The 24,449-nt window shown below is 43.2% G+C and overlaps 1 protein-coding gene across 5 annotated transcripts in view; it reads left to right on the top strand.

The window, feature by feature from the left end:
* The window catches only part of CORO1C (coronin 1C), a 68,018-nt gene that overhangs the window by 25,529 nt on the left and 18,040 nt on the right, over window positions 1-24,449 (top strand). For all 5 annotated transcript variants that reach the window (XM_031692659.2, XM_072952838.1, XM_072952837.1 and 2 more), the window contains exons 2-3: window positions 1,967-2,166; window positions 20,655-20,777. In XM_031692659.2, the coding sequence (XP_031548519.1) occupies window positions 1,972-2,166; window positions 20,655-20,777 (318 nt within the window). In that variant the 5' untranslated portion in view covers window positions 1,967-1,971. The remainder of the gene's footprint in view (window positions 1-1,966; window positions 2,167-20,654; window positions 20,778-24,449) is intronic.

The following is a 24,449-nucleotide window of genomic DNA, read 5'->3' as shown; positions in this document are numbered from 1 at the left end:
CCTTTACTGTCATTTTATTAGGACTTCAGGAAGGAGTAGAGGTCAGTGCCATTTCTGTTTCTTTTGTAAATTACCTCTTCATGTCCTCAGTGTAATTTCCTATTGGGATTTTCATGTTTGGACTCTTAAGAACTTCATGTATGAAGGGTATTAACTCTTGGACAGATGGTGCAGTTCTCCGTTCTTCTGTGTTAACTGACTTCTGAAATGCTTGCTGGAAGGTGATGGCGGGGATTCCAGTCTCTGCTGACTCGTACAGATGGCCGGGTAGGGAGGTGGATCCTGAGACCAGCCGGTGGTGCGCTGGCTGTTGTGTGGATGTGCTTTTCTTTTGGTTTTCATCACCTCATGGAAGCTGTCTCATCTCCTCCAGCTTGAGCTGTGTTCAGCTGTTTCACAGATGAGGGAACTTGGCCAAGGGGAAGCGAATTGTTTGCCATCTCCTCTCCCGAGTCCTCTGTGTCTGGTCCCGGTGGTCAGCTGGAGAGGGCCGGCAGCCGCGGGCTGAGGAACACACGTCCTCACCTGCCCGCCGAGGCTTTGTAGCCTCGGCGCAGCCACATGCCCTAGGCTTGGAGAGAGGCCACTTTTGCACATGCCTCACAAGGGTAGGAGGAGGTGCTGGCAAAACTGACTTCTCTCCTTCTGCACTTAGCAGTGGGCCAGAGCCACAAAGAAGAGAGTTCGAGGGAAGGAATTAGCAGCAGCCTGACACGTGTCACCTGCTTGGCCTGATAGGACAGGTGTAAGCTCTCTTCTATCCTTGGGGATCAGGGGACTGATTTTCAGCTGAGTTGTGAAGGTTTGACCGTGTTCTGTTTCCTCCTGTGTTTTTGGGTGCCTTCTGTCCTCACTAGCATGAACAGTGTGTCCTGCGTTAGCAGACGGGAGAATCGCATCGCGGTGCAGCCGGGGAAGCCGCAGTCATGTGGGGCCTGCTGAGCCTAAAGCCTGACGCTGTCAGTGCGCATGTCTGGTGGGCAACCTAGTGGAGTTTGGGGTCAGGGACGACCCCTGACAAAGCCCAGGAACCACTAGCTTGGTGTCACTTCCTGTCCTCTAGGTCTTCTGGTTTGCTTGGGAAGCGGCTGTGGTGAGTGATCACTTCTGACATGAAAACTCATCCCAGTTTTGTTCCCCTCCCTGAGTTTTCCTTTTCCTCTGTGTCACTGCTAGCGCCATGATCACTCCAGGCCTTTCTCAGGCCCGGCTCACTGGCACAGCTGCTTCCCTAGCCCCTCGCTCTTAGTGTCTAAAATTTCTGTTACTCTTTTCCAAGACCTGACTTTTGACCCATGGGCTCCCTTTAGTGAGCCTCCTAGTAGCAGTCAGCTCTGGGGGTTTGGTTCCGAGTTGCTCTGATCATCCTGCCCATGTTGGAAGGCTCTCGAAGACAAGGGTGGTTTGCTTGTGTTGAATTCTCCACTGCACAGAGTTGGTCTGGTGGAAACCCTCGTGAGCAGGCACCATTCTCAGACACCAGAGTGCTGATGTCTGGGGAAAATGCTCAAGAACGGAAAAATTACCTTGGCAGACGGAGAAGAAAGCCACTGTGTCATGTTTGGGGAGGGGGTGGTTTCTTCAGCTTCAGATCCAGCAAATAACTTCATTTTGGAGTTTTCTTATCTATAAAAGGGGAGGGTCAGAGTGGATTATTTTTCCATTTCCACCCGACTACTTTTCCTTCATTCTTTACCTTTATCTTTTGAAATTAAAACGGATGCACTGTTTCTGGATCTTAAATTAGGAATTTTTCATTTCTTTGTCATTCCCTCTCTGACACGTTTTGCAGCTTTCTCTGGGTATGTGCTGCTAAAGGAAATTCGGATTTGCCATTTGGCTATTTTTTAGGCGAGCAGACAGGATGCCATACCATTCTGCTTTCTTCTGCTTGGAGCGTTTTGTTTGTAAAAGTAAAACTTTCCCCTCTGTGCATGAGTTCAACATAATTTTTGTTCATCCACAGACACAATGAGGCGAGTGGTACGACAGAGCAAGTTCCGGCATGTATTTGGACAAGCGGTGAAAAACGACCAGTGTTACGACGACATCCGGGTTTCTCGAGTGACCTGGGACAGTTCCTTCTGCGCTGTCAACCCCAGATTTGTTGCCATAATCATAGAAGCGAGCGGGGGAGGAGCGTTCCTTGTGCTCCCTTTACACAAGGTGAGTCATCTGACTTTCCATCCTGTGGAACACCCCCCGGTAATCGCTGCTTGTTCCATGATAAATTGATTTTGGAGATTGATAGTTCACCGAGAATTGTGTGATTGCTGGGACCATTAGACTGATGTAATTGAAGTTAAGTTCCACATGCTTTACTAACCGCATCCGTCTCTTTCTGACAGAGAATCATTAAACAGAATGGTGAACTCTGTTCTGGGCGTGCCCTCTATGGATGAAAAAGAGTCTTTTAATGATGCTGTGCACATGGGCAGGCTCAGGAATTTTATGATTTGGCTAGTAGTCACCCACTTTTCATAAATGTTTTTCCAAAAAGCATACTTTTAAAAACAGTTATATTTTTTAATGAGCGGAAATGTAAAAGATTATAAGATGATCTCTTTTGTCTGTGAAGTCATGAGGACTGAGACTTTTTGTTTTTCTTTGTGTCTGTTTTTGAATGGTAAATGGGATGAGAGCTCAAGAGAATGTCCCCAAACAATGCAGATTTCAAGTCTGGGCAGTAGCAAGTTTCAGCCTAGGATCTAAGCTGTGTTAAGCAATGGAAATAAAAGGATCTTTACTGAAAGTGTTTCTGTGTGACCTTCAGCCTTGGTGGGCTTCCTAGTTCTCCCTTCTCCTGACTTGATCCTTCCAGAAAGACCCTCTCCAGTGTGGGGGAGAAGATAAGAGATTTGTGATTTTTCTGACCGTTCTTGAAAATGGTAGATGAAAACCTGCAGTAGCTTTAACAGGAAAGCCCAGAATTGCAAATAATAGTGGTGGTGGGGTAGGGAACACTGACGAGAGAGAGACTGGAACGAGTCACTTTCTAGTTAGTGTTTAGGAGGAAAATAAGTTGAGTGAGTCCTGAGCCCAAGTGATGAGGGCCCGGTGCCGACAAGGATGCAGTGTTGGGTCACGTTACAGCTGTTTCCACTCTGCTGAGAACGGTGGGTCTTCCCGAGTTCTCGCCGTGCGTGTTAGGCATGTCTCATCATAATGGACCATGTGATTCTCAAAGTGGTTACAGTAATGTGGATTTCTGTCAAGGTACTGTTTCCCATTGTATTTTGGTGTTTTTTCCTTGTGAAAACTTCCAGTTCTCTTAAACTTTTCACTCTCTCAGATGCTCGTGACTGACTTGTTTTCTTTGAACATCAGATTTGTACGTCAGTGGCTGAACTGATGTGATATTACACAATAGGACCATCTCACGACAGAAATAGGAAGTGGATGCCTTTGGGTAATGAACTTAATATGTGTTTCCAAATGTACCCGCCTATGGCACAGTTGTTGATTATATTTTAAATGAGGAACTTTTCACTACATTGAAATTAAAATTTCTAGTCAGATACTTTTATTTTTCTGGAGAAAATTGCTGTTTAGTGGCAAATAACACATTACACTGTTCTAGCTCTACATACCTGGTTTTGGAGTGGGCGGTTTGAATTTAAGGCCAGTTGCATTTGGTCTCCACGACTTTTTGGTTGATTTGTTCAGCAAGAGCTTGGAGCACTGGAAACTGGACTTTACAGTGGTGGGTTTCATGGTGGCCAGCTGAGAAGATGCCTCAGCTTGTCAGCCAGGATCGGGCACGGAAGCACCATTATCTCTTTCGGAGTTAAAGAGGGATAAATTTAAGGCATTTTTTTGCTTCAAAAAAATGGATCAAGCCAATTAAGAAACCCAAAATAAACTGCCGAATGGCTAATCTTCTGATTTCAGACAGTTCTCTTCCAAAGGCTCCACATCCACAAAAGGCCCTGTGAGTCCTTTTTTACTTTTAGAAACCAGGGAAACAGAGTTCCATTTATACCATTTCAGGGAGACCTGTATGCAGTTCCTAAGCTAATTGGATCCTTTTTTTTTCTTTTACTGCAGGTACTGGGGATTGAACCCAGGACCTCGTGCATGCTAAGCATGTGCTCTACCACTGAGCTAACTGGATCTTATGCTTTGGTTTCCCCTTGCATTAAGTGGCCTACAGCTAAGACGTAGATTTGGTGTTTTGTTCTTTAATTAGCTGTGTAGGAATTAGGACAGGATAAGTTGCTTTAGAAATTATCATGTTTGAACAAAGTGTTGGTTTTCGGAGGAGCCTGCAGGGTCTCTCCCAGGCTTATAATTCATTCTGTGTGGCTTTGTTCCTTGAATGTTAATTTTTGTTGGAGGAGGTGACAGTGACATCAGCCCAGTGGCAGCCATTGGAAATAAGGTCAGTACTTGGGGTTATTGACTTTTATAATTGACAGTTTCACCCTTACTCTGTGGGATTTTCGGGTATTAAAGTGTGTGTGTTGAGCTCTTAGGGTTAGTGTGGTGGCGAGGAAAGAACACAGGTCTGGGAGCCGGGGATTCAGTCCTGATTGGGTCACTGGCTTGTGGTGGGACCTGAATGTGTCACTCTGTCCTGCTCTTCTGTTTCTCCGTCTGTAACATGAGGGGCTGCATATAAAAGTGATTTTCTGCCTTGGCAATTCTAGGTGATCTCAGAAGTACCTTGCCTCTCCTGTGGTTCTCAGTTTCAGCATGATTTCTAGTGCAACCCAAAACTCAGCAAAGGAAACACTGTTGTTCCCTTTTCCCCCTCCCTGGTGCCAGCACGTAACTTTGGGAAGTAGATGCCTTTTTACTTGTGGCTGCGTTTCCGCCAAGGCTGAGCCTAGCAAAGTGGTCTGTGGCCCCTGTAGACAGTTCTGTGTCTCCTGAGCTCCTGTGGCATCCGCTGTGGTGGCAGCGCCTAGCTAGGTACCCTGGAGTGTCAGGATGCACCCCTGTTTTCTTTTCTTCCTAAGGCCCTGTCCCTTGACTACCTAGGCTGCTGGAAAATAGAACTGTGTTCCATGTTGTCAGGAAACCTACATTTCTTCCTGCTTTATAGGGCTGACTGCCCTCTTGATACCTCTTTCCTTATAACTTTGGTATAATAATGAATATTTGAATAAGGATCGTAAGTTTTACGTTTTTACAGATGCTATCTCACTGTTTATACAACACAAAGTCTTCATTGTTCGTTGATGGTTCACATGGAATCGGTTGGTTTGATTGTCTGTGAGCTGAGTGTCTGCTGGGTGCCAGCATCTCTGCCTTCCAGGGGCACCGCGTCTCGTTTTCGCTGTGCTCACTCTCCTAATCCCCGGAAGCTTGCTGGTACTTCGTCTCCCCGTTAGAAGTGCAGCCTTGAGAAATATGTCAGGGGCCCTGAGTACCTAGTGAACCCAGTAATCCTAATACAGGACTTTGCCCCGGAGAAGAGGTCCTACAACTTCAGTGTCTTGGCAGTTATGAAATTGTTTTATAATGAGGTGCTGCTTCTGTTTAAAAGCAAAGAAGAACCGAGGGAGGGGATAGCTCAAGTGGTAGAGTGCATGCTTAGCAAGCATGGGGTCCTGAGTTCAATCCCCAGAACCTCCTCTAAAAATAAATAAACCTAATTACTACCCCCCACCAAAATAAAATAATTAATACAATAATTAATAAATAAAATATTTTTTTAAAAAGCAAAGAACCAAATTCCCACATAAAACATGAAGTGATGCTGGAAATGAAGACTGCAGAAAGTGATGCTCTAGGTATGTCTTCGGCGTCTGTGTGTGTTGATAGCAGTCCGGGATTTCTCTAAACGTGAACTTTAGGAGATGGGTATGGTGTTTAATAACTATCTCAGAGACTTCTGGTAATGTTCCCTCCCACCGCCCCACCTTCTTTTCCTGGTTTTAGTCAGCCAGGTTGGTTTTGGCGATGCTTTGGGGGTTTTCTGTACGTATTAATATTGAATATGTGTGTTTTTGTTTTTTTTTGAAATACAGTTTACAATGTTGTGTCAATTTTTGGTGTACAGCACAGTGTTTCAGTCATATAGGAACATACATATATTTGTTTTCATATTCTTTTTCACCATAAGTTACTACAAGATATTGAATATATTTCCCTGTGCTATAGTACATATGTGTGTATTGATTTTAAAATATATTGTGACTTTTTCTGCAAGGCTCCCATTTGAAACATGGCCTTCCATGAATTTCTCTTCAAAGCTAGTTAGCGCTAGCAGTAAATAGGATTTACTGCAACCTCATGAGGCTTGTGGTTAGATTCTGGGAGAGTCATGGTCTCTGTCTTCCAGGACTTAAAAATGGAAAGAGTAGTAGAGACAAACGCATTAGAACACGTACACAGCAAGAGGTAGGCTTAGGGATGGGTATATGTTTATTTAAGCATATGGATTATGAGGGTTCTGTTTTGGAGGTTCTGTTAGAGAAAATGGGGTGTCACTGGAAGAGGAATAGGGAAAGTGCTGAGCCCCGAGGTCGGGCGACTGAGATTAGCACACCTGATTCAGGAGTTCTTTTGTAACGCTCCCACAAGCCAGGACACTCCGCTCTGTCATGACTTTTCAAGGTGTGGCTTAGTACATTTTCTTATTCTTTGGTCTTTTGGAGGATGAATAATTGCAGTCTTGCCTAGCAGAAATTGGCTTTGTGGTTTTGGCTGTAAGTGTTTCCCCCTACAACCAAACAAGGTACCTTGTCACGGGCACGCAGGTCTCAGCCCCCGTGCCCTCCACCACGCAGGCACGAACAAGCGTCACCTGTGCAGGAGCCATGCTCGTGGTGTGGGGCTGAGCATTCCCAGCCCCGCTGTGGACCACGGAGGCGCGTACCAAGGGCAGCATCTGTGGGTGGGCGCATGCGCGTGCCTGCCTGGATGTGCTGAAACCTCAGATCACAGTGGCCCTGGGTTCAAGGGTTCAGGGGATTGGTTAGAATTCTGTGCACTTGAGCTCTTAACACTCACTTGGGGTGGAAATTGGAGGGCCCCTGTCTTCCTTAATCTCTTTCTCCCTTCCTCCCTTGAGTGCTCTTACTTGGGAGTACTGGAGTGATGGCTAATTTCATCTTCCTGGTAATTACCATGGAGAGCAGCTGTGCTCTGGGCCATGACGGGGCAGGTGTGGCCAGGTCTCTCCTACCCTTTTGGGTCACTGTCCCCTCTCCTTCTTGGTGTAGCTGTGCAGTGCCTTCTCATGCACAATTATATTTCTCACTTAGATTTTGGATACTGTGTGTGGGAATGTTTGGGATCTTGCTTTATTTATGTCTGTGAACTATCCTTTCAACTCATTTTGCTTTCTCAACTAGGGTTTTGTGAAAGCGTTCAGCACTACAGAAAATCATGTCAGTGAATATCTTCTTAGTTCTCTTAAGGAGGGGGACATAGTTATGCCTTCTAGATGCATGGGAAATTAATTCATCACATACAGTAGCTGCCAGAACTCAGGTTGAGAGTGTTTTTTGGTCATATTTATTGAGAAAGAAATCTTGATTCATTTCAGTCAGTATTCTAAGTGCTGCTTCTTACTGTTCAGTGTCCAGCTTAGATTTTACCTCTCATTCGTTAAGACAGTGGAAGTCATCCTTTGGATTCCCTTTAGCTGCTTGTCTCATGCCTCCAGTAGCACAGGCTGCATGATCACATTGTGATATAGTTATTTTCTTATCTGTGTAACAGATCAAGGCAGAGTGGTTGGAATTACATGCTTTTGATCTCTTGACATTCACTTGAATGGAGGGTGCAAACTGGATGGCTGTTTGTATGGTAGCCCTTGATTAAGGTTCTGCAAAATCTTGCCTTGCTCTTAGGGTGGCAGCCTCCAAGACAGCCTCCTGTGGTTCTCACCTCCTTGTATTCATGCCGTTGTGTGGTTCCCTCCCACATTAACTAGGGCTGACCTGTGTAACCACTAATATGGAGGAAATGATGAAGTGTGGCTTCTGAGACTTGGTCATAAAAGCATATTGGCTTCCACTTTGTTTCTATTTGGAGCCTCCATGTTGTGAGGACAGCTCTGTGGAGAGGTCCATGGGGTCCATGCTCCAGTAGTTAGCAGGAACTTACCGACCGCGTGAGTGTGCTGTCTTGAAGGGGAATCCTGCGGTCCTGGCTGACACCCTGACTTGCCAGAACCACCCAGATAAGCTGCTCTTGATCTTCTGACCCACAGAGACTGAGTGAGATAAGAAATGTTTATTGTTTTAGGTAGCTAAGTTGTGGGGTGACTTATGAAGCAGCAGTTGATAACTAAAACATGTACAGTTGACCTTTGAAAGACACAGGGGTTAGGGGCGCAGACCCCCACGCAATCAACAATCCATGTGTAAGTTTACAGTTGGTCCTCTGTATCCGTGGTTCTGCGTCCTTGGATTCAACCAGCCTCCGACCCTGTACTGCTTGTTTATTGGAAGAAATTTGCACTTAGTTCAAACCTGTGTTGTTCTAGGGTCCACTGTATTCTCAGATTATAGTGCCTGATTTGTAATGCTAGATCACACAATGCATAAATAAATAATTCAAACCTGATTCTAACCTAAATTGTAACCTAAAAGGCCTTTGGGTTCTTTTAAGCACCCTTTCCCCTCTCCTTAAAAAAATTTTTTTTTATATAAATAGATAAATACATGTAGATATATAACATTCTTTAATAAATCTTAAGTGAATAATCGAAGATTCAGTATAGTAGCAAGAGAAAGTTACGTTGTACGGCAGGGTTTGGTTATCCTGTGTTCTGTGATACTGTCATACAACCTAAAAATGTGTTACAAGATTAGAGTCACGGTCGTCTATGTAACTTCAGATTATGTTATTGATTTTTGAGGGAAAGTCTGGAATCTTAACGTTGATGTTGGGACCAAAGTGATTTTTATTTTCTTCTTTATGATTAATTACCTGTACTTTACTCAAAATATTTTACAGTGAATTTATTACATGTAAAGATTATTTTTGAGAAGTATCATCAGTAATATTACCAGAGCACATATAAAGGGCTAATTGTTGCTGAAGTGAAATCTAAAACAGTACTTTAAAAAATCCTATCCATTCATTTACATCTTAAGACGTTTGAGCGCCTGCTCTGTGCCAGGAGCTGTGTTTGGGGTCTTCCTCTTTAAAAGCTTTGCTAACAGTTGACCTTGATCTCCTCAATAGGGAGTTTTGTCTGCTAAGCTGTCCTGGCACAGCGATGAGAGATGGGTTCTAACGGAGGCTCATGTCAAGGAAGACACTGGGGAGAAGGTTCTATAGGAAGTTGGGTTTCTCCGGCATGTAGGAGCCAGGGGTGAAAAGCAGAGGAGGAGCCCAGCCGGCTCACTAAATTGATGGGTTAGAAGAGGGGCTCTGTTCCCAGGAGGGCGCAGGATGTGGTGGGAGCCACGCCGCCTCCCGACCCCTGGACCTCTGGGTCTTGGAAAGGGCTCATTTGGTGTTGGAGAAACGAAATGTGTGGCTGGACGGGGACTAGGAGGAGCTGAAGGACAGCTTTTTGGTAGAAGAGACACATACTTCTTGGCTCTTTTTTTTCCTTCACCTCCAGAGGTAAATAGTGCAGAATTGGTGTTTTCCTTCACCGTTATATGGAGAAGAACAGGATAAGCACTGCTCTTTAGGATTATTGTTAAAACTGGATCCACATAACCTTTCTGCTGTTTCATTGTCAGGAAAAGGCAGTCACTTTGTGTCATATTCGTAAAAATGAGACTCCACAGTGACATCAGAATGTGCTTGGAGGGTCCCCTTCATAAACGGTGTCGGTTTTTGCAGGTGGGGGTTTGCTGTCGGAGCCTTGTTCTCCAGTCACAGGAGTGGACTGAGTGGTCGCCCAGAGCTGTGGGGTCCTTCGTGGATTAGAACCTAGGCCTCTGAGTCTTTATTTGATTTGTATGTGTATATTTTTGATTAATATTTTTTCCCTGAGTGTAAAAGTTTTTTGTTTTTTGTTTTTTTAATCGAAACTGTGGTCTAACTGACACTTAATCCTTCGCATTCTTTCTCTGGGATTAGAAGGCTTAATAACAAAAACACTGGCTTGTCCAGGCTCTGATTCTGGCAGCTTGGCGAATTGTCTTTAAGGTTCGGAAAGTCCTTGGTCCCCGCCGCGCCTTGTGAGGAGACAGCGAGAAGGATGGAGGCTCAGCGGCTCACGACGCTGGGGCCTCCTGTGAGTGGCTGGCTCTGCAGATGGGCCTTCTCTCGCGGGCTCGTTCAGAAGGAATGGCAGCCTCCCGACCGTGCTTTTCTCCAACCCCCAGGCACTGCCAGCACCTGCCGGAGCTGCATTGGCTGCGCCTCCCCCTTACTGTACGCTGCTGACAGGCGGTTTCCCTTCCCACAGATAGTGCTGCCCCATTTTGGGCAAGGGTGTCAAGGCCAGTAGCCTTGGTACAGATGTGGATGTTTAGCGCAGGGTAACTTTGGGGTGCTGGGCAGCGGCTTTTATTCAGTGCCAGTGTCCCGGAGTGCCCTGGGACGCCCATTCCCTCCCTCCTGAAATAGATGCTGTCTGCTGCCCAGGCACCTTTGCTGTCCATTGTATGGGCCGTGAAAGGCTGGGAGGCAGGGGAGCGATGGTGGAGGATGCAGGGGAGGGCACCAGGTGCAGAACAATGACTCCCAAATTATGTCACGAGCTGAGCTGCCAGCCCCACGAGCACTGCTCGGCCTCATTACCACATGAAGTGCCACAGAAGGGCCTTTTCATTTTCTCCCCAGACTGTTTTCCCCAGTCTTACTAGGGGTGGGCTGGGGAGGGGGTCACCCTCCTCACTCACCCCTAGTTAACAATGGAGCACAAAGTCCCGGCAGAAGGAACCTCACAATGTACCCTGGGGCTATTTTTGATTACAGTGAGAGGCTGTGACTCAGAGTGTGCCCTGGCAGATGACGGCTCCCCCCACCCCCCCCCCCGCCCTCGCCCTCCCCCGCCTCCCCTCCCCCGCCCCTGGAGATGAGCAGGCAGCCTGTCCTTTGTGCGTTTCCTTGGCCGGCCTCTCCCGCTGCTGCAGTTCACTGATGTGTCCACAGCAGCCGGCCCGCAGGCCTGACAGGGCTCTGACAGTGGTTTTTACCATATATGGCCATCAGAGCTCTGGGGCTGTCAGCCGGCCAGGATAATTTCCTTCCTCTGCTTTGATTGGCTGCACGGCGGCTCAGAGAATGGTGGGGTCTGGGAGTGTGTGCTGAAGGGAAGCCACTGAGTCAAGTGCAAAGAACGTTTAACTCTTTCCTGGTTTTCTGGAGCGTGAGTCCAAGCTGAGCACACAGGCAGGTACTGCTGGCAAAAGCCCTCTGTGTATAAACACGTTGACACCCCAAGTGGGGGAAGCGGCGAAGAGCAGGTTTCTGAGTACTAGTTACTGTAAAATAGACTCAAGCTTCAGTGGACGAATTTCTGCTGCCCTAGTTTGTCCAGGAGCCTGTTTATAACCATAAGTAGTAAACGTTCTGCTCTCGCCAGGTTGAGTACCTTACTAGTTAGGGGTGGGGCCTGGGCTGAGTCCAGGGAAGGCAGAGCCAGGAGGACAAGTGATAGAGCACGTGTTGGCTTGCTCAGAGGAGCAGGGACTTGGGTTTCCTTTCTGGCTGAGCTTTTAAGTCCTGGGTAAGTGATACGGGCTACTGAATTGGGTCTCTGCACTGGTCCTCCTGCTTGTTTATAGCCATTGCAAGGTGTGAGCTGCCTCAGCCATGCATCCCAAGGCATTAACCTAACAACACAACAACAAAAAACAGACTTGTAATATTTTTCTGTTTTTCATCCCCACTGCAGGGAGGGTGGGTTTTGGTTCTGAGGCCTGTGGGTAGAGCAGTGCAGAGCTGAGATTGGAAGGGGTAGCCTTGGAGCTCCCTGTCATTCATGGTGGGTCCCATGGGCAGCGTCTCCAGTGTCACTGGAGATGACCCTCAGTGCAAGGGGCTAGGCTGCCAGTCACTCTCCTTTCTGATTTGGGTACTGAATGCTTTGTTTTAATTTCCTGTATTTGCATTTGCATCGATAGTTCTTTTGCTTTCCAGCTTTTCCCTTCAAGCAGAATTTTATTTTGACTAGGTTCTACCTCATCTTAGGTTCCTAGTTTTTGTTTGTTCTCAGACCAGAGGGATCATGTGGAATTACTTGTCTGCAATGATGAGGTTTTTGCTTTGTAAACGTTTTGTTAAGTCAGGAAGTTAGGAAATAGAACCTCTCCATTCGCTGTTGCATATTTAGGCATGATTGAATAAGGGAATGCCAACTCTTCCACTTTTTTGCTTTCTGATAATAAAATACTCATAGTTTTATAGTAGCTTTTTTCAAGTTCTTAATGGACTTTTTAAATGGTCTATTCAATATTAAATCCAGCTTTTAGAGAGGAACTGTGATGCCGAAATGGTTGGCTTGGTATTTTCTCTTGTGCCCATAAAGACTGTTCCCTTTCGCTCGCGGGCAGCTCAGGGCCCTGCACAGCCACACTGCCTCTGCCTGGCAGCTTTGGTTGCTAGCCTGCTTTACAGGCCCAGGTAACTCAATCTGTATGTCCTGTTCCAGGGCCCCTCCTCTTACCCTCAAGGGTGGCGTTTCTGGTTCCCTTAAAGTAAAACCTCCTCAGAATGTTTTATTCTTGGGTCACGAGCTGTCACTGTTAGTGACGGGCCTGTCAACAGGTCCTGTATTGTGTGCATCAGTCTTCTGGTCTGCTGCAGGAGTCACGATAGCTCCTCCCCATGGAGGAACAGGGCCTTCAGAGATTTCAACAGAACATGTATCCACATAAATAATACTGTTCCAAGAAAAAGGAAGTTGGGGGAAAAAAGGAAAACCCACTTCAATAGATATCCTTTTCGGGCTCCTTTGAACTCTGCACAATGTGAATGGAGCCCTTATGCCTGGGCTGCAAACTTTTCCTTTGCTTCCAAGCACGTGTTTGACTTACCCATTCTTCTTGCTGAGAGTTCAAGAATTTTCAGGCCAGTAATAAATTATTATCCATGCCTTTGAAAAGATCTTTTAATGTAGGGACAGTATGATAAGTTGTTGAGCTTTGGGCACATAAGGTGATTTTGATCAGCATTTTTTCCTACAATGAAAATGTGTCTGAATAGAAAGTAGGCATGAACAGTCTGGAAAATCTTTGTTCCTTGAGTCAGGATGGGGTGGGGGCGGTTTGGGCCTTACATCTAAGGGTGGTGTAGCCATTCTGGATAATAATCATAGGTTATAATAGTGGATTATAAGGTGACTAGATAATGAGACGACTACAGATTAGAAGTTTGGAGAAAAGTTCTGGGAGCTGCCTGTGCTGGACTAGCTAAGGGAAACGGCCTAGGCAGCAGAACGCAGCTCCCGGAACAGTTTACGAGTATGTGATTGAACTCCAGAGTGTACACTAGAAAGAGATTGTGTGTGGGATACCTTGAGCATCTTAAACGAAAATGTATGATTTTGGCTGATGAAATGAATGGGTGTCACTTTTTGACACCTTGGGAGTTTGAACTTTGTGGAATCATATGTTAGTCGGGAGGAGAAAGCCTGCCAGGTAAGTGTTAACATGGCTTTAACCAAATTTTACTTTTGGAAGACACTGGTAATCATTAGACTGTTCCTGCTCAGCACCAGTTTGGTAGCCTCTTCAGCCTAATACTGAGCGGGCTAATGTGTAGATCAAACAAGTATCGCGTGAGGGCTCGGACTTCCGTTAAGAATAACCATTCGGATGATCTTTTATACAATGTGTAGGTCACATTGGAAGCATCCCACCGTCGTATTTTGAGAGTGTGGGAGTGTGAAAATGTCTGCGGGTACACCCACAAATACACCATGAGCTCCTTGAAAAACACATCCCGTAAATGCTGGAGAGGGTGTGGAGAAAAGGGAACCCTCCTACACTGCTGGTGGGAAGGTAGTCTGGTCCAGCCATTATGGAACACAGTATTGAGATTCCTCAAAAAACTAAAAATAGACTTACCATATGTTCTAGCAACCCCACTCCTGAGCATATATCTGGAACAAACTCTAATTCAAAAAGATACATGTACCCCTGTGTTCATAGCAGCAGTATATACAATAGCCAAGACAAAGAAGCAACCTAAATGTCCATCGAAAGATGACTGGATAAAGAAGATGTGGTATATTTATACAATGGAATACTACTCAGCCATAAAAACCGACAACATAATGCCATTTGCAGCAACATGGATGCTCCTGGAGAATGTCATTCTAAGTGAAGTAAGCCAGAAAGAGAAAGAAAAATACCATATGATATCACTTATATGTGGAATCTTAAAAAAGGAAAAAGAAGACACTAATGAACTCATCTACAAAACAGAAACACACTCACAGACATAGTAAACAATGTTATGGTTACCAGGGGAATAGGGGTGGTAAGGATAAATTTGGGAGTTTGAGATTTGCAGATATTAACTACTATATAAAAATGGATGAAAAACAAATTTCTTCTGTATAGCACAGGGAACTGTATTCAATATCTTACAATAATCTTTAATGAAAAAGAATATGAAAACAAATATATATGTATGTATGTATGTGTGTGTGTGTGTATATATATATATGAATGACTGGGACATTATACTGTACCACAGAAATGGACACATTATAACTGACTATACTTCAGTGAAAACAAACAAATAAAATAAAAATACATCCCAGAGTGAAACTCCCTTATAGAAACATTTGTGAGGAGATTTCTATACATGTCTATCTGTATATATTTAGAATTTCTTTGATTGTGCAGTACTGTTCTCAGCATGTAAGATGAGTTCACTTCTTAAATACGAATTCTTTTTTGTAAAGCAATATGGCAAATAAATAAGATCCACTATTAGATGTAAGTGGAAGCAGTTGTGGTTTCCCATTGAAATTAGTGAGAAATACCCTTAAAACTGGAAATATTATTTCGTTAGAGTCACATTGAATTTTGTATGCCTGAGGAGGAATGCTTTTGCAAACTTATTTAAAATTATGAACATTCCTTCTTAGAGCAGTTATACAAAAATATGTATTTACTGATGCTTAAATTTTTATTTATTTATTTATTTATTTATTTATTTATTTATTTATTTATTTATTACACCCCCTTACTCCAAAAGCTTCTAGGAGGAAAAGTACTGCCTAACTCTGAGTTTAGTTCCAGCATCAGTCTGCAGGAGCTCTGCTAAGTCTTTTGGCCGCTTTGAAATTTTTGAGGACTCTCCCCAAACCCAAAGTAAATGACAGTGCTGGTGTCTAGGTGGCTTTCTGCCACCGTGACGGTTGCTGGCTGGAATGTGTCAGGGCCGTCGCCTCAGCTTGGCCTGCCACATGGAAACTGTGTCGTCACACCTCCCTCTCCCACGTGCCAGCTGTACACATACTTTGGAGGCTGGAACTTCCCTGGAACCCATGTTGCTGGGCCTCTGGCAGGCCAGCAGAACTTTTAGACAATAGTGCGTAAGGAAGCTGGTGCCCTGCCCTGTTTCACTCCGGTCCGACGGGCGTAAGGACTGGAGTCTGGGCCAGGGCCTTTGGGACCTTGGTGTTGGCCATTTCATCACTTGAGTTGACTTGCTGATAATTCCCATCACTTGGAGTTTTAGCTAGAGAGGTACAGTTAAAGCTCTTCTATGTCATGTGATTGGGATAACTAGTAAGTAATCAATAACTTTAAATAATTATTTAAAGCAGGAAGTCTAATGTCTGACTGACTATTCTCAGCTGAACTTCCAATTCCATGCTAGCAAAGTAGTAGTCTAGTAACTGAGGGGATGCGTCCTCAACGCGACAGTGGACTGATTTGTTAGTAAATGAAATTATTCTATATTTAAGCCTTGGGAAATCAATGGGTAGTTCTTAAATCACTCTAAAGAAGATACGTAAAAGCTGGTGTTCGGTCTCGTCAGCCTTCCTTCCTGTGTCAGCATTCACGTAAGTTTGCTGCTTAGAGACGCAGGTAAGCTGCGTAGTCACCGTGACTCGCAGTGGCTGTCTTTCTGAATGGTGCTTCACACTTGAGCGAATTAGACATGGATTCCTTGGTTTATTCACTGGATGATAAATGAGGATGTGTCATGATTATGAATGAGAAATGCATTCTCATTAGATCCCAGCGCAAAATGACTTTCAAAAGTGATGCGCCCTCATCTTTACCATATAAGGCCATTATCGTATGGTTTCCTTCAGTTTCCATGGACTTGAGCTCTCAGCCGTTTATAATTGCCCAGATCCGCCCTGTTAAAAACGCATACTGATTGGGTGAAATATGTTGTTGTGCTTTTGGTTAGATTTTGTTATGGGTAGGAACATATTTGGAGGTACACACCCTTGTAATCAAGGCAGCTGGTAGTTGACTATTGTTGTGAACACCCTGCATGAAAAACCGTCAGTGCACGTTTACAACGGCAGTTTTTCTCACACTTTCTTCTGTTTGTTCCTTTGTCACTATCAGGCGTTTAGTCGATTCCCTTTCTGTTGGTCTGCAATATGGTGCTACTTCCCCTGTTTTATTTGCTGTAAGGATTTATGATGATGTTAAAACTAGAGGAAGCAGCTGTTTGCAGGGTATCATTTTTTTTTGGTGAACTTTGTGTTTCTGATGACCAGCTGCCAATAATTTCAGCAGTGCTTCCATGGCATTGTAGAAATTTTCTTTCCCTGTAGAAATCTATTAGGATTGTCAGTAATGTTTTAGATCTGCTTCTTTAGTTTGTTTTTGTTTGCCTCTTGGCTTTCTCTGTTCCTATTTCTTTAATTAGAGGAGGGGATAATATTGTTGCTGTGTCATAAAGGTAGTTGTGATAATGCAGATAAAAGATCTTCATACAGTTGTTAGCATGTAACATAAGGACTCTAAAAGCGTTAGCTATTTTTGTTACTAATTATTTGTTTTTGATAGAAAGGAGGGAAATAAATGGCAGTTGTCCTTTAAATGACATTCAGGTTCCCATGAAAATGTTGGGCTCTTAGTACTTGTATTCTATAGACTAGTTGGGCTGAATTGAGAATGGCAGAAATGCTTGTTACTATTCTCAAACATCCTACTTGGCTGAGAGTACTGCTGAATAGCTATTAATTTTTGGCCAGGGCTGTGTAATTTTAACCTAAAAAAGGAAAATCATTTAGTAAGCTTTTCAGTATAATTAAGAACATCTAGTATTAATGTACTTTCAGATTCCCCTCAAATTTCTTTATACCTGAGCAAAAGCTCTTCTTAGCCCAGATTGGAAAAAAAATTTTTTTGGTGTCTTTGGATGTTCAGAGGTCAGTGACTGTATATACTTTGCCATCGAGAATGCCAAATGGGGTTCTCTGGGGGAGAACCTAAGAATGAAAAGACCTTGAGATAAAATAAAACAATTCAGATGGAAAAATTTTTTCCTTGGGAGTAAGGTCTTTTGGGGGGGGGTGGGATTAGGTTTATTTATTTATTTCTTGTTTTCAAATTTTATTTGTTTATTTATTTAATGGAGGTCCTGGGGATTGAACCCATGCATACGAAGCACGCAGTCTGACCCTGAGCTATACCCTTCTCCAAAGATTTTTTTTAATGTAAAATTAATAACAATATATTGGTGTGTTTCTCAACTTCATTATACTTTAATTATTTTTTAAAAATAGGAAACAAGTCAAACAAATAAAATAATAGGACAGTCATCATGTACTCACTCACCCACAAGATTAAACAGATGTTAATATTTTGCCATGTTTGTTTCATATCTCCCCTTTTTGAAAAACAGGGAAGCATAACAGATGTAGCTAGAATACCGTTTTCCTTTCCATCTTTTCTCCTTCCCCAGAAGTAATCATTTCCTAAAAGCCGGCGTGTTATCCTGTGTTTGTACTTTTATTACATGTGTGCATACCTATAACATAGCCTATTATTTTGTGTGGGTTAAACTTTTATGTAAGTGATGTTTATAACCAAAGACAGTTAAATTGGTTCTGCTTTTTTCACTGTTCCCAACAGTGCTGCAGTGAATACCCTTCTTGTGCAAAATACGGGAGCGTCTCTCTGACGCAGACCATCTAGAACTGGTATTGCCGAGGGGCGGGCATCTCCAGCTCCAGTTGTTTCCACATTGCTCTCAAGAGAAACCATAGCAGGATATTCTCCTGCGAGCAGTTTTTATGAGTTCCTCTCTCCCCGCATCTTTGCCAGCACTTGTATTTAGGGCTTCTAAATTGTTGCCAATTTAAATAGGTGTCCAGTGTTACCTAATTGTTTCAATTTGCAGTTTCCTGGTTATCCCAGTTACCAGTGAGAATGAGTACTTTGCATATACCTGTTGGCTTTTCAGGCTTCCTTCCCTCTGGATCCCCTGCTCATATCATTTGCCCATTGTTCTGCCAAGTTGTTGATTTTGTCAGGTATATGTTTTAAATATACATATGCACACATATACACATACATGTACTTTTCCCAGTCTGTACCTTGTCTTTTCACTTTATTTTTTTGTTTGTCTGTTTTTTGGGTTTTTTTGTTTGTTAGATGGGGAAAGGTAATTAGGTTTATTAACTTAATTTATTTTTTAATAGAGGTGCTGGGGATTGAACCCAGGACCTTATGCATGCTAAGCACATGCTCTGCTACTGAGCTATTCCCTCCCCACTACTTTACTCTTTTGAGAACAGCCCACACTGCTAACATTGGTTTACTTTTTATTTTTCCTTCTTTTGAGTGGAATTTTCATCAATATTTATAAGTCACGTGGGCTGCAGTTTCTCTTCCTTATACTATCTTTCATATCAGGGTGGTACATTACTTATGCAATGAGGTCAGAAGCATCTCTGTTCTCCGGGAATGTTGGTTTGGGTTGATTTCTAACTTGAATGTTTGGTAAAACTCAATAAAACCACCTGGGCCTATTATTTCTGTTATTTAGTGATTGATTGATTTGCGGGGGGGCTGGGGGTGATGCGTGGAGTTACACTACTGGTTATTTTATGGTTACTGGTCTCTTTAGGCTTTCTATTTATTGAAAAAGTTTTGATGCATTTATTTTTTTCCTAGGAGATTGCTTATTTCATCTGGAATTTTAAGATTTCTTTTAGATATATCCCACAAGTTTTGCTATGGCATGAATTTACTGATCAGTTAATAACTTTTTTTCTATTGGCCATTATAATTTTCTCTGTGAATTTAGTAAATTAAAATTTTTTCAGATGCATTGGATATATTTTGGGGTTTTTTTTTTGTATTAATTTTTAACTGTATTGCGTTGTACTCAGATCATGCTCTACAGGAAATTGATTCCTTGGTAGCTTTTGAGATTTGCTTTGAGGTGTCTTAATTGACCATTTTAAAAAATAAATGTTTAATGTGTGCTTGGGAAAGAAATGTGTTTTAAAATGTTGGCTACAAGTTTGTCTATATTCACTAGATCAAGCGTGTTACTTCTGTTAAAGTCGTCTTTATTCATACTGATTTTTGTCTGATCTCTTAAATCTTTATTAAAATCTCTTAAGATATGGTTTTGTCATTTTCTCCTTAGAGTTCTGTCAGTTTCCGCTTTCATTGTTATGTAGTTAGAGGAGTTAAAGTTCCTGGTGACTTTGGCTTCCCCTTGAATCACTTCTTTAAGTGTTGAAATGTAATCTTTAATAATGCATCTCACCTCAAAATCTGTTTGTTCTAGTAGAGTGACCTGGTAGATATTTATATATCCCCTCCCTCCTTTAGTTGTCTTTTGTTTTCTTATTTTTTAAAATGTGTCTTGTAGCTGGTTTTAATCTGATTTGAGACACTCTTTTAGCTGGGGAGTTTAAGTCATTCATATTTACCACAATTCATGATTTATGGTTGGTTTTATTTCTACCATCTTATTTTATGCCTTCTAGTTTTCATGCTTTTTTCTTTTTATTTCCTCTTTCTCTTGGATTGAATGAGCTTTTTTAATTCCAGTAACTCCCTCCCACTCTATACACTTTGGAAGTTATATATTCTCTTTCCTTTCAGTGTTTACCCTTAATTTTAACATACTTACAAGACATAAAGTCTAAAACTAGTCAGTTTTTCTGCCTTTTTCTAGAGAAGACCCTGAAACCTCTGAACTCTGATTGACTCTTTCTGTCTTACATGATAGTTTATCTGGGTATGGAACACACAGTTGATTGTTTTTCTTAGCATTTCCCGGGTGCTTTCCCATGTCTTTGTTTCTGAGCTTGCTTTAAGCCTGCTCGCAGTGAGTCTCATTACTCTCTCTGTAGGTAACTTGTCTTTTCTCTGTATTCAAGGGTATTAGCCTATTATATAAAAGGTTATATTTTACATTTTGAGTAATACCAAAATGCATTCATTTTAAATGGTAAAAACACAGCTATAACCTACAGTTTGGGTATCTTTAGAATTGTATTTTGATTAAAAGACTCTGGTATTCTCTTTTGCTATGTCTGTTAATGCCGTTGATAAGATAAAATCTTTGTAGTTCTGGAAATTTAGATCCTTCATCTGGGGAGGGTCCTCGGTAGTGGCAGGTTGGCAGTTGTTACTGGTTGATGTTGACTGATGTGAACATCATCATATGTATATTGTGGGGAGTTTGGGGTAGCAGTGATGAAGGAGAAATGGGTCTGAGAGAACAAACCAACTCTGTGGTGCTGATGTTACATAACGGTCTCTCTCTCTCTCTCTCTCTCTCCCCCCCCCCTCTCCGCCTCTCCCTCCCCCCTCCCCCTCTCCCTCTCCTTTCAGACTGGTCGAATTGACAAATCCTACCCGACAGTATGCGGCCACACAGGACCAGTGCTGGACATAGACTGGTGCCCACATAACGATCAGGTCATCGCCAGCGGATCCGAGGACTGCACGGTGATGGTAAGCTACTGGGGCTCACCTGCTGCTTTCAGAGTGTGTGTGTGTGGGGGGGACTCGAAATGCAGACAGTCGGTAGTTTTGAATGTCCATTGGCTTAGGAAAGAATTTAGTACACTAAAATTCAACTACAGGTAAGCCATCTGCAAGCCCTTCTGTCAAGAAGTGAGACCCTAATGTCTTTTTTCTTCTTCTGTGTGAGTGTGTGTGCACGCACATCCTTGTTAACAGTTGGCACATCTTCTTGGTGGGAGGATTTTCAGGAAAGTAAAATGACTTCCCAGGAATTCTGTGAAAGTCATTGGACCACATGACCTCCCTCCCCCTCAAAAAGGAGAGAAAAAATCGCTAGCATGAATTCTATGTTACAGTGAAATATGAGGCCAGAGATTATACGTGTAAATGGGTTATGAAACAGATACGGAGAGATAGCAGAGAGTTTTTGCAAAAGTGCTTATTTCCAAGCTGATGTCTAGTGGACCTTGGATAAGAAGGTCCTTTTTATGTAGATCTACAGACAGCCAACTTGAAACGTTTTTAAAGTGAGTTCTTTCCATTCCCTAGTTTAGATTCCAAAAGGAGGTTATGTACGAAACCAGGGTGTGGGGTCCTTGTTACTGTAAAGCTTCTTGTTCTCGATTATGTTCTTCTCAGCCTGAAAAGGTAACTGTGGGTTTGGATCAGTTTGTAATCCTGGCCCAGCATCTGTTGGAAAGGCTAGGTGTGAGCACGGCCCGGGGAGCTGGAGCAAGTGCTGTGGTGAGTGAGGGAAGGTGTAGCCCCCGGTAGGACCGGCAGCCGGTCTCCCACGCCAGGTGGATGGCTTGGAGGTGAACCGCGCTGCTTTCATTTCCTTCCCTCTTCCTTTCCTGTGCACCAAACCAGACTAAGAAACATTGTTTGGAAGGCTTTATTAATTAAAATTATTTTATACAAACACAAACTAATTCTTGAACTGTGCCATTTAAACATTTACCCATTTTTCCTCGTGGACTTTTGGCTGAGGATAACTCCTCCTGTGATCTCATGATTTTGGCAGCCAACGCATATTAAAGAAACATGCTGCTGTTAAAAGGAATTGTTCCGTTTAACATGCCTTGCTAGCTTGATCATTTTAATGGCTGCAGACACATTTTGCAAGAAGAAAGGAACAGTATTTAGACCCGATGCCAAAATCTTGAACTAAGAGTCTTAACCTCTCTTGAAGAAGCAGGTTTGATCCCTTTCTCCATCTCCAGCACTGTTGGTCGTGTTGCCCTTTTTAAAAAAACTCACTAAACAAACTGTTCAGTGAATTGAGTTAAGGGATTTATTACAAAGTGAACATTCTGTAACCACCACCCAGGTCAAGAAATGGAACTTTCCCAGCCTTCTCAGACTTTCCCTGAGCCCCATCCCAGTCACAAGCCCCCTTCCCTCTGCAAGGACCAGTTATTCTTCCTTGCTGTTTCTTTATGGTTTTAATCACACACACACAGACACACAGACACACACACACACACACACACACACAAGTGTGTATCTCTAGATGCTGTAGCTTAGTCTTTCAAGTTGTAAAAACTTGATATATCTTCTACGTCTCTCCTAATCTACAGGTTCTTCCTCCATCCTTCCATTTTCTTGTTGAGGAAAAGCCTGACCTTTGACCTGTAGCTTCCAGCAGTGCAGATTTTGCTGCCTGCACCCTAGTGGTCCAGCTCCCCCAGCATCCCCAGCCTCTGGATTCCCTGCAAGTTGGCAGCAGGATCCCGGAGTGTGGTTAGATTCAGACTTTATCCCTTTGACAAGACTGGAGCTCATGGCACCTTACTTTTGAGTTTTTCAGGTTCTGATTTGTAGTGTTTCCTGACTTGTATTGTTTTCTTAATAATGTCTTTTCTCTTGCTTTGGAATGTGTATGGTAGTTTTTATCTTTTTTTGGAGCTGTTTTTAGCACTATTGTATTATCTGTAGGGATGCTATTCTGTACCTTATTCTTATCCTTTTTTTCTCATAGTAATTTTGGAACCTTAATTTTCTTTTTCCCTCTCGCATATTTTTATTTGTGGGTCGTTTTCCTGAGCTCTTGAAAGGCAGCTTGGTTCTGACCTGGCAGAGCTCCCTCTTCTGTCGTTGTCAGGTAGTGTTCAGAGCGCGGTGGCTTCCTCCCCGAGACTTCCTGACCTGCTTTTCTTTGGCCTTTCTGATTCCTTTGTCCATCCTATTTCTGCCCCGCTTAGATGTGATTCCGTTTCTGGGAATTTCCGCTCCATGTGGGCCTGTCTCAGAAGGGAGTCCTCTGGTTGGCTTCTAGAGCACGGGGGTCTGGATTGCTGCAGCCCCTTCAGGACTTTTTATTTCAGGTCCCTGTTCTCAAGTGCTGTTGGAGGAGGCAGAGCCCCTCCGGGTTCCACCGTGAGCTCATTTTGGCCTGCCCTTATCAGGCCTGTGGGGCGCCCCATTGCTGCCCCCTGGTTTTTTCCACGCAGAAGCCAGTAACACACAGGTCAGGGGCTGGCAGTGGTTCTCCTCCGCCCACTTGCGTTTGGGCTGTCACTTAGTTTTCTATAAATATTGTCCCTGTGATTTTGTTTTGTTATCTGCCTGCTCTGTGCTTTTATGAAGGGGCTTGGGAAGATCCCAGACTTGTGCTGCCACTGACACCACTGTCTTCCCAGAATCCTTTAACATCGCCCCTTTACTGGTGTTGCCAGAGTGAACATTTTGTAAATTAAATAATGCCTTGGGATCAATTTTCCTCCTACTTTTTTTTTAAAGCTCTTAAGTGTGGCACTGATATTTTAATCACTTAATGGCCCTCCAGTCATTTGTTATCATTGTTGGGGGAATGACAAGAAACGTTAGTAACTCAGCAATTGAAAAGAAATTTTAACTGCCCCATCTGCTTCTTAATACCTCATTTTCCTCTTTGTTCTCCTGAAGGTGAAAGAACACCATCCGATAGATTGAATGGTTTCAAACGGCACCATTTATTATTATTTTTTTAAAAGCACAGAAAAGTTCTGTGTAGTTTCCTAAGCATAAGCTCTTGGTAGTAGCCCCTGAGCTGGAAGTGCAGAGAGCGCACCAAGGTGCAGCTCTGAGAGAGGGAGGGCGCTGGGAGAAGCCCAGGACTGGAGTTCTGAGCACCTGCAGGTCGCTCACATGCTCTCAGCCTCAGTTTAAAAATAAATAAGCAAATAAGTAAATAAATAAATCAATAATGAAGCCAATCGAGAGAATCAAGGAAGGTATAAATGTGTAATGAGTTTTTTTTTTTTTGCAGTGAGTTTTGATGTATAACTATCGTGGATTCATAATAGTAAGAATACATTTAGCAAATAATCCAGTAGAAAAAAATGCAATACAACCAGTTTACCCAATGAACTGTAAAAGGATTAAATCGATTTTAAAAACTGCTTTCGTATTTCTACTATAATTCCATTAAGTCTTCCGCATTTAAGCTGTACTTTGTTAGTCTTGTGAGCATCGATTGCATGGCAGTGATGTCATGTTGACCGCAGATTTAGAGAAGGATGGCCAGCCTTGTGGTACATCCCTCCGTCTCTCAGAGGTGGCTCCCTTAAGCAGCCTAAAAGTAAATTGTAATGGCATAGTTTGCCTTTGGTGTATTACTTTTTGAAGTGATGTTTTTATACCAGCAGATAGCAATGATATAAACCCTCTTCCCAAGAC

This window comes from Vicugna pacos, chromosome 32 (assembly GCF_048564905.1).
Source record: "Vicugna pacos chromosome 32, VicPac4, whole genome shotgun sequence".
Lineage (NCBI taxonomy): Eukaryota > Metazoa > Chordata > Mammalia > Artiodactyla > Camelidae > Vicugna > Vicugna pacos.
This window is presented reverse-complemented; position numbering and strand designations above follow the sequence as displayed.